The sequence below is a fragment of the Bombina bombina genome, chromosome 3 (genome assembly GCF_027579735.1).
Source record: "Bombina bombina isolate aBomBom1 chromosome 3, aBomBom1.pri, whole genome shotgun sequence".
In the NCBI taxonomy this organism is placed as follows: domain Eukaryota; kingdom Metazoa; phylum Chordata; class Amphibia; order Anura; family Bombinatoridae; genus Bombina; species Bombina bombina.
Window position 1 is genome coordinate 198437484 of NC_069501.1, and position 13449 is coordinate 198450932.

At 37.5% G+C, this 13449-nt stretch overlaps 1 protein-coding gene across 1 annotated transcript in view; it reads right to left on the reverse strand.

Annotated features, from left to right (window-relative positions):
• The window catches only part of ASB11 (ankyrin repeat and SOCS box containing 11), a 97988-nt gene extending 84837 nt beyond the window's left edge, over positions 1 to 13151 (reverse strand). The window contains exon 1 of the mRNA XM_053706072.1: positions 12940 to 13151. Coding sequence (XP_053562047.1) covers positions 12940 to 13117 — 178 coding nt within the window. The 5' untranslated portion in view covers positions 13118 to 13151. The remainder of the gene's footprint in view (positions 1 to 12939) is intronic.
• Between the last annotated feature and the right edge of the window lie 298 nt (positions 13152 to 13449).

Sequence of the window (13449 nt, forward strand, 5' to 3'; positions counted from 1 at the left end):
CTTCGTTTTTTTGTTAGAGTTAGGTCGTTTTATTTTGGGGGGTTGGTTAGGTGGTGGGCTTTACTGTTAAGGGGTCTTTTTTTTACAGGTAAAAGAGCTGTTTAACTTAGGGCAATGCCCTACAAAAGGCAGTTTATTGTAGGCTAGGGTTTTTTTGTTTTTTTATTTTGGGTGGGCTTTTTATTTTTATAGGGCTATTAGATTAGGTGTAATTCTTTTTTATTTTTGATAATTTCGTTTGTTATTTTTCGTAATTTAGTGTTTGTTATTTTTTGTAATTAGATATAATTTTTAGAGTAGTGTATGGATTTTTTAATGTGTAATATAGTTTATTTAATTGGTAGTTAGTTTAATTTTAGTTTAATAGTTATATTAATTTAATTGTTAGTTTAAACTTATTTTTTTTAATCTGACAGGTAAGTTTTAATTTAATTTAAGATAGGGAAATTGTAATTTTAATATAAACCTAGGGGGGTGTTAGGTTTAAGGGTTACTAGTTTAAATTAGTTTATTGCGATGTGGGGGCTTTCAGTTATGGGGTTAATAGGTTTATTTAGTATATTTCGTTGTGGGGGATTGCGGTTTAGGGGTTAATAGGTTTATTATAGTGGCGGCGGAGTCAGGGAGCGGCGGAATAGGGGTTAGTAACTTTAAATTTAATATAGTGGGGGCGATGTGGGCAGACAACAGATAAGGGGTTAATAGTATTTAAATAGTGTTTGCGATGCGGGAGGGCGGCGGTTTAGGGGTTAATAATTTTATTATAGTGGTGACGATGTCGGGAAGCGGCGGAATAGGGGTTAATATTTTTGTTTAGTGACAGCGATGTCGGGAGCGGCAAAATAGGGGTTAATAACTTTAATATAGTGTTTGCGATGCGGGAGGGCCTCGATTTAGGGGTTTATAGATAGTTTATGGGTGTTTAGTGTACTTTGTAGCAGTTTAGTTATGAGTTCTATGTAACAGTTTTGTAGCGTAAAACTCATAACTACTGCTCTCAGACTGCGAAACGGATCTTGTCGGTATAGGCTGGAACGCAAGCTTTTTAGAACTCACTGCAAAACTCGTAATGGCTGCGCTATGGAAGTCCCATGAAAAAAAGTCATTTTTATGTGTGCGGGACTGACGTTGCGTTACAGGCTAAAAGGCTTGCGGTACAGCTATACCGACGAGACTTGTAATGGCTGCGGTGCAGTTTTAACTCTGAAATTACAATTTTTTCAGCATTAAAACTCGTAATCTAGGTGATTGTTACAAACATTGCAGCAAATGCTGCTGCCATATAGTTTTAAAGATATATTTATACTATTGAGTCTACCTCTCATGAAAAGGAGCAGACACAGAATTAAACTCAGATTCCTAAAGAAAACTCGTTTTCAAACCTGTCCTCAGGCCTCCCCAACAGGCCAGATTTTTAGGATTACCTTAGGTTTACTAATCAGCTGACTTCACCTGTGCTCCAGTTCAGATATCGTTAAAATGTGGCCAGAGGAAAGGTTTGAAAACCAGTGCTGTAGATGAATATAAACTGATAACAGTCATATATGCATTATCCACATGTATTTATGGTATAGTGCTGAAATCAGTGTGAATTTGTTTTAAATCTTTACATTTTTCTTCAATAACCGTTTTATTAAAAAAAAAATACTATTTAAAAAAAAACAACATAATTTATGTAAGAACTTACCTGGTAAATTAATTTCTTTCATAATGGCAAGAGTCCATGAGCTAGTGACGTATGGGATATACATTCCTACCGGAAGGGGGCAAAGTTTCCCAAACCTCAAAATGCCTATAAATACACCTCCCACCACACACATACTTTAGTTTAACGTATAGCCAAGTAGTGAGGTGTAAAAAGGAGTAAAAAAGCAGTAAAAAAAGCATACAAAAAAGAGGAACTGAAAAATAAAATTGTGCTTTTATACTAAAAAATATAACCACCAAAAACAGGGCAGGCCTCATGGACTCTTGCCATTATGAAAGAAATTAATTTATCAAGTAAGTTCACTTACATATATTATGTTTTCTTTCATGTAAATGGAAAGAGTCCATGAGCTAGTGACGTATGGGATAAAATACCCAAGATGTGGAAGTCCACAGAAGAGTCACTAGAGAGGGAGGGATAAAATAAAAACAGCTATTTCCGCTGAGAAATTAAATCCACCAAATAAGTTTTTATAAACAGAAGAATCAAACTGAGACAGCTGCCTAAAGAACTATTCTACCAAAGACTGCTTTAGAAGAAGCAAATACATCAAAATGGTAAAATTTAGTAAATGTATGCAAAGAAGACCAAGTTGCTGCTTTGCAAATCTGATCAACTGAAACTTCATTCTTAAAAGCCCACGAAGTGGAGACTTATCTAGTAGAATGAGCTGAAATTCTCTGAGGCGGAGACTGTCCCGCCTCCAAATAAGCCTTGTGAATCAAAAGCTTTAAACAAGATGCCAACGAAATGGCAGAGGCTTTCTGACCTTTCCTAGAACCAGAAAAGACAAGTAGACTAAAAGTCTTCCTGAAATCCTTAGTAGCCTCAACATAGTATTTCAAAGCCCTTACCACATCCAAAGAGTGTAATGATTTTTCAAGCAAATTCTTAGGATTCGGACACAAGGAAGGAACAACAATTTCCCTACTAATGTTGTTAGAATTCACAACCTTAGAAAGAAATTTAAACGAAGTCCGCAAAACAGCTTTATCCTTAAGGAAAATCAGAAAAGGAGACTCACAAGAGAGAGCAGATAATTCAGAAACTCTGCTAGCAGAAGAGATAGCCAAAAGGAACAATACTTTCCAAGAAAGTAATTCAATATCCAAAGAATGCATAGGCTCAAAAGGAGGAGCCTGCAAAACCTTCAAAACCAAATTAAGACTCCATGAAGGAGAAATAGACTTAATAACAGGCTTGATATGGACCAAAGCCTGAACAAAACAGTGAATATCAGGAAGTTTAGCAATCTTTCTATGAAATAAAACAGAAAGAGCAGAGATTTGTCCCTTCAAAGTACTTGCAGACAAACCTTTATCCAAACGATCTTGAAGAAATTGTAAAATTCTAGGAATTCTAAAAGAATGCCAAGAGAATTTATGAGCAGAACAACATGAAATATAGGTTTTCCAAACCCGATAATAAATCTTCCTAGAAACAGACTTATGAGCCTGCAACATAGTATTAATCACTGAGTCAGAGAAACCTCTATGACTAAGCACTAAACGTTCAATTTCCATACCTTCAAATCTAGCGATTTGAGATCCTGATGGAAAAATGTCCCTTGAGAGAGAAGGTCTGGACATAAAGGAAGTGACCAAGGTTGGCAACTGGACAAGATCTGCATACCAAAACCTGTGAGGCCATGCTGGTGCTATCAGAAACACATGCAATTGTTCCATTATGATCTTGGAGTTCACCCTTGGAAGAACTATAAAAAAAGAACTATAAAAAAGAAAAATATAAGCAAGTTGGTAAGACCAAGGAACTGCTAACACATCCACCATCTCCGCCTGAGGATCCCTGGACCTGAAAAGGTATCTGGGAAGTTTCCTGTTTAGATGGGAAGCCATCAGATCTATTTCTGGCAGACCCCACATCTGTACAATCACTCCCCCGGATGCAAAGTCTGAGGGCTGAGATAATCCGCTTCCCAATTGTCTGCACCTGGGATATGAATTGCAGAAATTAGCTAAGAGTTGGATTACGCCCAAGAAAGTATCCGTGATACTTCTTTCATTGCTAAAGGACTGCGAGTCCCTCCCTGATGATTGACATATGCCACAGTTGTGATATTGTCTGTCTGAAAGCAAATGAAAAGTTATCTCTTTAATAGAGGCCAAGCCTGAAGAGCTTTGAAGATAGCATGGAGTTCTAAAATATTGATTGGTAACCTCGCCTCTTCAGGTTTCCAAACCCCTTGTGCTGTCAGAGACCACCAGACAACTCCCCAACCTGTGAGACTTGCATCTGTTGAGATCACAGTCCAGGAAGGTTGAACAAAAGAGGCCCCTTGAATAATACGATGATCGTCCAACCACCAGGACAGAGAGAGTTGAATGTTGGGATTTAAGTATATCAATTTTGATATCCGAGTATAATCCCTGCACCATTGATTCAGCATGCAAAGCTGCAGAGGTCTAATATGAAAACGAGCAAAGGGGATTGCGTCCAATGCTGCAGTCATGAGACCTAAAACTTCCATGCACATAGCCACTTAAGGGAATGATCGAGACTGAAGGTTTGGACAGGCAGAAACCAATTTTATTCATCTCTTGTCTGTTAAAGACAGAGTCATGGACACTGAATCTATCTGGAAACCTAAAAAGGTGACCCTTGTCTGAGGAATCACGAAACTCTTTGGAAAATTGATCTCCAACCATGTCTTTGAAGAAACAACACTAGTTGATTCATGTGAGATTTTGCTAAATGAAAAGATTGAGCCAGTACCAAGATATCGTCCAAATAAGCAAACACCGCAATACCCTGCTCTCTGATTACAGATAGAAAGGCACCGAGAACCTTCAAAAAGATTCTTGGAGCGGTCGCTAGGCCAAATGGAAGAGAAACAAATTGGTAATGCTTGTCTACAAAATAGAATCTCAGAAACCGACAGTGATCTGGATGAATCGGAATATGAAGATAAGCGTCCTGTAGGTCTATTGTGGACATGTAATGACCTTGCTGAACAAAAGGCAGAATAGTCCTTATATAGTAACCATCTTGAAAGTTGGGACCCTTACAAAATGATTCAAAAACTTCAGATCAAGAACTGGTCTGAATGAATTTTCTTTCTTTGGGCCAATAAATAGATATGAATAAAAACCCAGACCCTGTTCCTGAAGTGGAACTGGTATAATCACCCCTGAAAGCTCCAGATCTGAAACACATTTCAGAAAAGCCTGAACTTTCACAGGATTTGCTGGAATGTGAAAGAGAAAGAATCTTCTCACAGTAAGTCTTACTCTGAAACCTATTCGATACATTTGAGAAACAATTCTCTGAATCCACTGATTCTGAACAGAATCTGCCCAAATATTTTGAAATAATTTCAATCTGCCCCCACCAGTTGAACTTGATTGAGGGCTGCACCTTCATGCAGTCTTGGGGGCTGGCTTTGGTTTCTTATAAGGCTTGGATTTATTCCAACTTGAAGATGGCTTCCAATTGGAGCCAGAGGGGAAGGAGTGGTTTTCTGTTCTCTAATCTGACGAAAGGGACTTAACCTATTAGAAGCTTTAGATTTACCCTTAGATTTTTTATCTTGGGGCAAAAAATCTCCCTCCCCCCCAGTGATAGTGGAAATAATAGAGTCCAACTGAGAACCAAATAAATTATTACCCTGGAAAGATAGAGATAGTATTCTAGATTTAGATACCATGTCAGCATTCCATGATTTAAGCCATAAAGCTATTCTAGACAGAATAGCTAAAGACATAGATTTAACATTAATCTTGATGATATAAAAAATACCATCACAGATAAAATGATTAGCATGTTTAAGCAAACAAACATTGCTAGACAAATCAGGATCTGTTTCCTGGTGTGCTAAGCTTGCTAAGCTATCCAACCAGAAAGTTGATGCAGCCGCAACATCGGCCATAGAAATGGCAGGCATGAGAATACAGTCAGAATGTAAATAAGCTTTCCTTAGATAAGATTCAATCTTCCTATCTAAAGGATCCTTAAAAGAAGTACTATCTTTCATAGGAATAGTAGTACGTTTGGCAAGAGTAGAAATAGCCCCATCAACCTTAGGGACTTTTTCCCAAAAACTCCAAATTAGCCACTGGTAAAGGATATCATTTCTTAAACCTAGAAGAAGGATTAAAAGAAGCACCAAGCTTAGACCATTCTTTAGCAATCACATCAGAAACCGCATCTGGAACAGGAAAAACCTCAGGAGTAATCACAGAAGGTTTAAAAACAGAATTTTAATGTTTACTGGTTTTGTTATCAAGAGGATCAGACTCCTCAATACCCAAAGTAACCAATACATCTTTCAACAAAGGCCGAATATATTCAATCTTAAAAAGATAAGATGATTTATCAATTTCAATGTCTGAAGTAGAATCATCTGAAGCAGAGAGGTCCTCTTCAGAGGAGGATATTTCAGTATGATGTTGGTCATCACAAATTTCATCAGTTTTATGAGAAGTTTTAAAAGACCTTTTACGTTTATTAGAAGGTGGAATAGCAGACATAGCCTTCTGTATTGCATCAGCAATATAGTTTTTAATATCAACAGGGATATCATGTACATTAGATGTTGAGGGAACAACAGGTGCTGTACTAGTACTAATAGAAACATTATCGGCATGCAAAAGCTTATAATCACAACTGTTAAATAATATAGCCGGAGATATAATCTCAGCTTGCTTACAACAGATACACTTAGCTTTGGTAGAACTGTGTTCTGGCAGCATGATTCCTATAGTAGCTTCTGATACAGGATCAGGCTGAGACATCTTGCAAAATGTAAAAGAAAAAATAACATTTAAAGAAAATATCCAATTTTCTCATATAGCAGTTTCAGGAATGAGAAAAAAGGCATATGCTAAATAAGCAGAAAAGCAAGCAGCATAGCCCTCTAGAATAAAAAGAAAGCAGGGAGCATAAAGGAAGTGGGGGTAATATAACTAAAAATATATTTGGGTGGCATGCATGACGTGCAATGCAAAGTGAAAATATTTTTGCCGCCAAACAACATCCGGAAATGACGCAACTCGCATCATAACAAGCACAACTTTGTGCCAAACTAACGTCAATAAAGACGCAGGAAATTACGAAACTTGTGACACTATAGATGCAAATTTGCGGCAAAATTTTTTAGCGTAATAAATAACAGCATTTTGCACCCTTGTGAACCTAGATTTGCCTGCAAATTAAAGTAAAAAACAAGTCAAATTGGAAAAAAAGACTAAACCCCAGGTAAGAATTGTTTTTTTGTTTTTTTTCTAAAAATAACTTCCTTAAACATGATTCTCATACTTAAACTGTTAGACTGCAAAGGCAAATACACATAGACCTGACTCATAGCAAATATAAGTAAATACATATATTTAAAACTCTATATTAATACATAAAGCTCCAAACATAGCTGAGTGTCTTAAATAATGATACATACTTACCGAAAGACACCCATCCACATATAGCAGATAGCCAAACCAGTACTGAAAACTATCAGCAGAGGTAATGGTATAAGAGTATATCGTTGATCTGAAAAGGGAGGTAGGAGATGAATCCCTACGACCGATAACAGAGAGCCCTTGAAAAGATTTCCCATGAGTGAAACCATAAAATCGATAGGCAATACTCTCTTCACATTCCTCTGACAAACACTGTACTCAGAGGAATTGGGCTTCAGAATGCTTAGAAGCGCTAACCATAGAAGAAAAATAATAAAAATCAAGCACAAACCTACTTCACCACCTCCATAGGAGGCAAAGTTTGTAAAACTATAGTATGTGTGTGGTGGGAGGTGTATTTATAGGCATTTTGAGGTTTGGGAAACTTTGCCCCCTCCTGGTAGGAATGTATATCCCATACTTCACTAGCTCATGGACTCTTGCCACTTACATGAAAGAAAATCTGATTTATTTAAAATAAATATGATTTAAAATAAAAAAAATCTGATAGTTATGGTACATAGGACAGTATGTTGTTATAGATGAAACTACTTGAAGGCATGCCTAATTCCACTACCACCCATCATTACTTTCTAAAGTATTTCAACAAAAACTGGTCCATAACTTAAAGGGACACTAAACCCAAAATGTTTTTTTCATGATTCAAGTAGAGAATACAATTTCAAACAACATCCCAATTTACTTCTATTACCTAGTTTGCTTCATTCTTTAGATATTCTTTGTTGAGGAAATAGCAATGCACATGGGTGAGCCAATCACAAGGCATCTATGTGCGGCCACCAAACAAAAGCTACTGAGCCTATCTAGATATGCTTTTCAGCAAAGGATATCAAGAGAAGCAAATTAGATAATAAACGTAAATTAGAAACAGCCAGACTACGAGTTTTGTTTTTATGGCTGTTGGCTAATTACTTGTACATTATTTTCACCGCTCACCTTTCATAGTGCTGCTATTACAGGTTTGCAAAAAGCAGGCTTGTGCAGGCGATATGGTTGCGTTGAGCTTCATACCTCACCCAAATACAAGCGCTGCTTTGACGTGCTCGTGCACGATTTCCCCATAGACATCAATGAGGAGAGCCGGCAAAAAAAAAAAGCCTAACACCTGCGATCACGGAAACAAAAGCTCTGTAACGCAGCCCCATTGATGTCTATGGGGAAAGAAAAAGTTACCTTTAAACACCCTAACATAAACCCACGTCTAAACACCCCTAATCTGCCACCCCGACATCGCCGTCACCTACATAATGTTATTAACCTCTAATCTGCCGCCCCCAACATCGCCGCCACCTACATAAAACTATCAACCACTAATCTGCCACCCTTAACATCGCCGCCACATAAATAAAACTATTAACCACTAATCTGCTGCCCTTAACATCACCGCCACTTACATTACAGTTATTGACCCCTAAACCGCCACCCTCCCGCATCGCAAACACTATTTGAAGATTATTAACCCCCTAATCTGCCGTCCGCCCACACCGCCGCTATAATAAACCTATTAACCCCTAAACCTAACCCTAACGTAACCCTAACACCCCCTAACTTAAATATAATTAGAATAAATCTAAATAAAACTTACAATTATTACGTAAATGATTCCTATTTAAAACTAAATACTTACCTATAAAATAAAACCTAAGCTAGCTACAATATAACTAATAGTTATATTGTAGCTATCTTAGGTTTTATTTTTATTTCACAGGTAAGTTTGTATTTATTTTTACTAGGTAGACTAGTTAGTAAATAGTTATTAACCATTTACTAGCTACCTAGTTAAAATAAATACAAACTTACCTGTGAAATAAAACCTAACCTGCCTTACACTAAAACCTAACATTACAATAAAAAAAATTTTTTAAATTAATACAATACATTTATCTAAATTACAAAAAAATGAAACACTAAATTACACAAAACAAAAAACGAAATTATCAAAAATAAAAATGAATTACTCCTAATCTAATAGCTCTATCAAAATAAAAATAAAAAACCCTAGCCTACACTAAACTGCCAATGGCCCTTAAAAGGGCCTTTTGCGGGGCATTGCCTCAAAGAAATCAGCTCTTTTACCTGTAAAAAAAAAAAATACAAAACAACCCCCCAACAGTAAAATCCACCACCCACACAACCAACCCCCCCGAATAAAAACCTATCTAAATAAACCTAAGCTAACCATTGCCCTGAAAAGGCATTTGGATGGGCATTGCCCTTAAAAGGGCATTTAGCTCTTTTACATTGCCCAAACCCTAAGCTATAATTAAGTTAGGGGGTGCTAGGGTTAGGCTTACGTTAGGGTTAGGTTTAGGGGTTAATAGGTTTAGTATAGCGGCGGTGTGGGCGGACGGCAGATTAGGGGTTAATATTTAAATAGTGTTTGCAATGCTGGAGGGCGGTTTAGGGGTTAATAGGTTTATTATAGTGGTGACGATGTCGGGAAGCGGTGGAATAGGGGTTAATACATATTTTAAGTGGCTGCGATGTCCGGAGTGGCAGATTAGGGGTTAATAATTTTATTATAGTGTTTGCGATGCGTGAGGGCCTCGGTTTAGGGGTTAATAGGTAGTTTAAGGGTGTTAATGTACTTTGTGACAGTTTAGTTATGAGTTTTATGTTACAGCTTTGTAGCATAAAACTCAGAACTACTGACTTTAGATGAAGGTACGGATCTTGTCATTTTAGGCTGTACCGCTCACTTTTTGGCCTCACAGCAAAACTTGTAATACCGGCGCTATGGAAGTCCCATTGAAAAAAGAACTTTTCTTAAAGTGCGGTACTGACATTGCGTGACGGCCAAAAAAGTGTGCGGTACAGCTATTCTGACAAGACTTGTAATAGCGGCATTAGGGAAAAAGCATCGTTATGGGCCATAACAATGTTTTTTCACTCATAATGCAAAATTCGTAATCTAGCTGAAAGTTATTGAAAATTACATGCTCTTTCTAAATCATGAAATAAATAATTTGGGTTTCAAGTCCCTTTAAATAAACACACTAGACCAGTGATGGCTACCATTGGCCCCCTGATGTTTCAAAACTACATTTCCCATGATGCTCAACTAGATTGCAGATTTCCTGAGAAATGTAATTTCAAAACATCTGGGGTGCCGACAGGCCCAGACTGACCATAGGGCATACCGGGCATTTGCCCGGTGGGCCACCGTTTCCCTTGGCCCCTTCCACCATTACCGCAAGGCCAATAGCTGAGCTCTGTGCCTATTTGGAAATTCCAATGTTGCTTTGACACTGGGGGGCCCGCCGACCAACAGATGCAACACACAGCTGAGCTATGAACTATGTTTCTGATAGATCCGGCTGGGGGTGGGAGGAACAGGGGCCTCATGTGAGACTGCGTGCGAGCTCTCCCCCTGATGGGCCGACGGCTGACACTAACTCATCACTTCCGTTCCTCCCACAGTGAGTTCCTCCCAGTCCCAGCATCCTATGCACACAGCCGTGCGCGGGAAGAATATGAGAGAGGGAAGAAGCAGCTCAGGCAAGCAGTAGCACGGTAGGCTCTTCATAGAGGATGAGTGGCAGAGTTACGGGGGGGGGGAGACCTCCATTACCGCACACCAAGTGCTTTCACTGTGTCTCTTAGTTACCCCAAACTTTTTGGTTTAAACGTAAGACTTGAAGCTTGCACTTTATTAAAAGATAAATCATATTTTATTAAAGTTCAACCTTAAAGCACCAATAGTGAAGATATTCTGAGTGGAATACATCCTATTTGTTTAATACATTGCTTTAACGTTAAACTTTAAGAAAATACTTTTTATCTTTTTATCTTGCTGCCTGTGAAAAAGGTCAAGCCGCAATTTTTCAGTTTAAGCCTTGAATACACATACTGATACTGTGGGTACGTTTATGGTGCACTGGCAAGTCACATAGTCTAGACGCTATACGATTATGGACCGCAATAACATCGGAAGAGAGCCTCAACCTGACAAGCTCCTGGAGAGCCTACTTTTACTTGTGCAGTACAGTGAGTGATTCACATTTGTATATAAGCTAGCAGGGACCAAGTCACATACTCTATACAATTACGGACCGTAATAACACCGGAAGAGAGCCTCAACTTGATAAACTCCTGGCTGGATAGCTTACTTTTACTTGTGCAGTGAGTGAGTGATTCGTATATAAGCTAGCAGGGAGGGTGGCAGAGACTAAATAGAAGTGGATCGCAACTACTCCTGGGAGAAACTTTTTAAAGACTAATGTCCAGTAAATTGAAAAACTACAATTATTTATATAGTGATGATTTGTTCAACTTTCAAGTATCTAATACAGTGACTAACAAGATCTCTTCATAAGTACATTTAAATGATTTAGCAGGCTTGGGGTACTTATTTTTGAATGGAAGTTTGAAGCTTTTTTAGAATGGTGAATGAAATGCTAGGGAGGGGGCAGACGCACACAGAGCATCTGGTGCTCTGCTTCCTTTGCATAGACAGAAGAGATATCTCTGCAAAATTAGACCCAAATTGGCATTTAATGAAGTGTGTCTCTGTGCTCTGTGTTTTCTATGCATTTCTGCAAATGAGAGCCCATACTAAATGTACTTTGGTCAAGGCAAGAAAGCTTTATTAGATGTCTGCTTTTCTTTTGCTTACTTTTCTTTCTTAAAGTAAAAAAAAAAAGAATAACTTTATAAACCTGGAAGTATGGGTATTTTATGTGTGTGTATATATATATATATATATTGTCCTTTATATTAAGCAATGCGTGTTTAATTCCAACAATAAAAATGTCTTCTTCTAGTATAAGTCTATGCATATATGTGGTAGTCTGTCTTTACATATATGTGTGTGTCTGTTGTGTGTTGAGTGGCTGTGTATATGTGCGTGTATGTGCATATGTCTGCTTTAGAAAATCTTTTGTATAAGCATTTTTAAAGTTTTTTTTTTATATTTTACTTTTTTCTTCTTTGTACCAACCAATTCACAACATATACATTATACCTGTCATAGTTAGTATACAGTTAAATAAGAAATGGGGGGGGGGGGGGGGGCTGCTTTGCCTTAAAATGCCCAGGCCTATTTTTGGTGCCGAAGTCAGCTATCACTGCCCTAGACATTAATCAGTTTTATACCATATATACCAATTTATATAACATTAGACAAACCCATCGGGCATATGAAAAAGCAGCATACCTGCTGCACCAATAGTAGTTCAGCCCTTGTTAAACATAGCAGCACCAATAAGCATTTACCAGAGAGGTTGCCAGTAGTATGCTGCAGTGAAAATTCATTCAAGAATTAGAAGCTATAGTAGCCTGAAGCAGCTTTGTTACATTGCATCTGTCTTTGCCTCATTCAGGATAGCTTAAAAGTTTGTGCTATGCAGGACAGTGGTTGTCACTTTCACAATAGGAAAATAAAGTTTTGTCACTGCACTACCTTTAGTTGCAAAGCTCCAACAATGACCCATGAGAGGATATACAAACGAATGTAATAAACAAGTAAAATACATTAAAAAGATGGTCACCAATTTATTTTTTATCTCATGGGGAAATTCCACAAGACAGCTTGGTGACATATACATGTTGTACTTATAATCCAAATGTGCCACCACACATTAAAAGAAAACAGCTTCTGACATAGCTGTAAACAGACCACTGGCTATCTTATAATTAGGAAACAAAACATTGGAGTAGAAAAAAAAAGCTATATAAGTGGGGGAAAAACAAATCTAAGGTCATCTAATTAAATGTGTACAGGCAACACAATATCTGCTTCATTTTGAAGTAATATTATTAGTTAAAGTACCTAGCATTAAACCTTGTAAACTATTTTACCTTGAGCAATGCCGTAGATCTCCTCTGCTATTCTGGCAGCTTCTTTCCTGTTGCCCCTAACAATGTAAAAATGAGTAAGCAAAGCCAATGAGATCTTGATCAACAGTTTAAAGAAAAACAATGCGAATATGGTGATATAAATGTTATTGAAAGCTAGGAGGATTGTACTGGCCTCCATTGTACTAAACACTCGGGGTATAAAGCTTTCAGTGTTGCCGTCTATTTTTGGCATCATAAGAAATCTATTTTAAACTTTTCCACTGCTGCATTTTCAGAGCTGTCTCTCTCAACACTATTGTAGCAGATACCCCTACAGGTATACATTTACATGTAAATATTATTAGTTTAAATAAATGTGACAAATTGGTTACAAATATTTTTCTCTGTTTTCAAGAATTTCTTTTTTAAAATCAAGTTTTAATGTAACACAATAAAATAGCATTTTATTTATTTTTTTTAAATCCAGTTTTACTAAATACAAATGCAGTGTAGTTCTCTACTGTTTGTTAA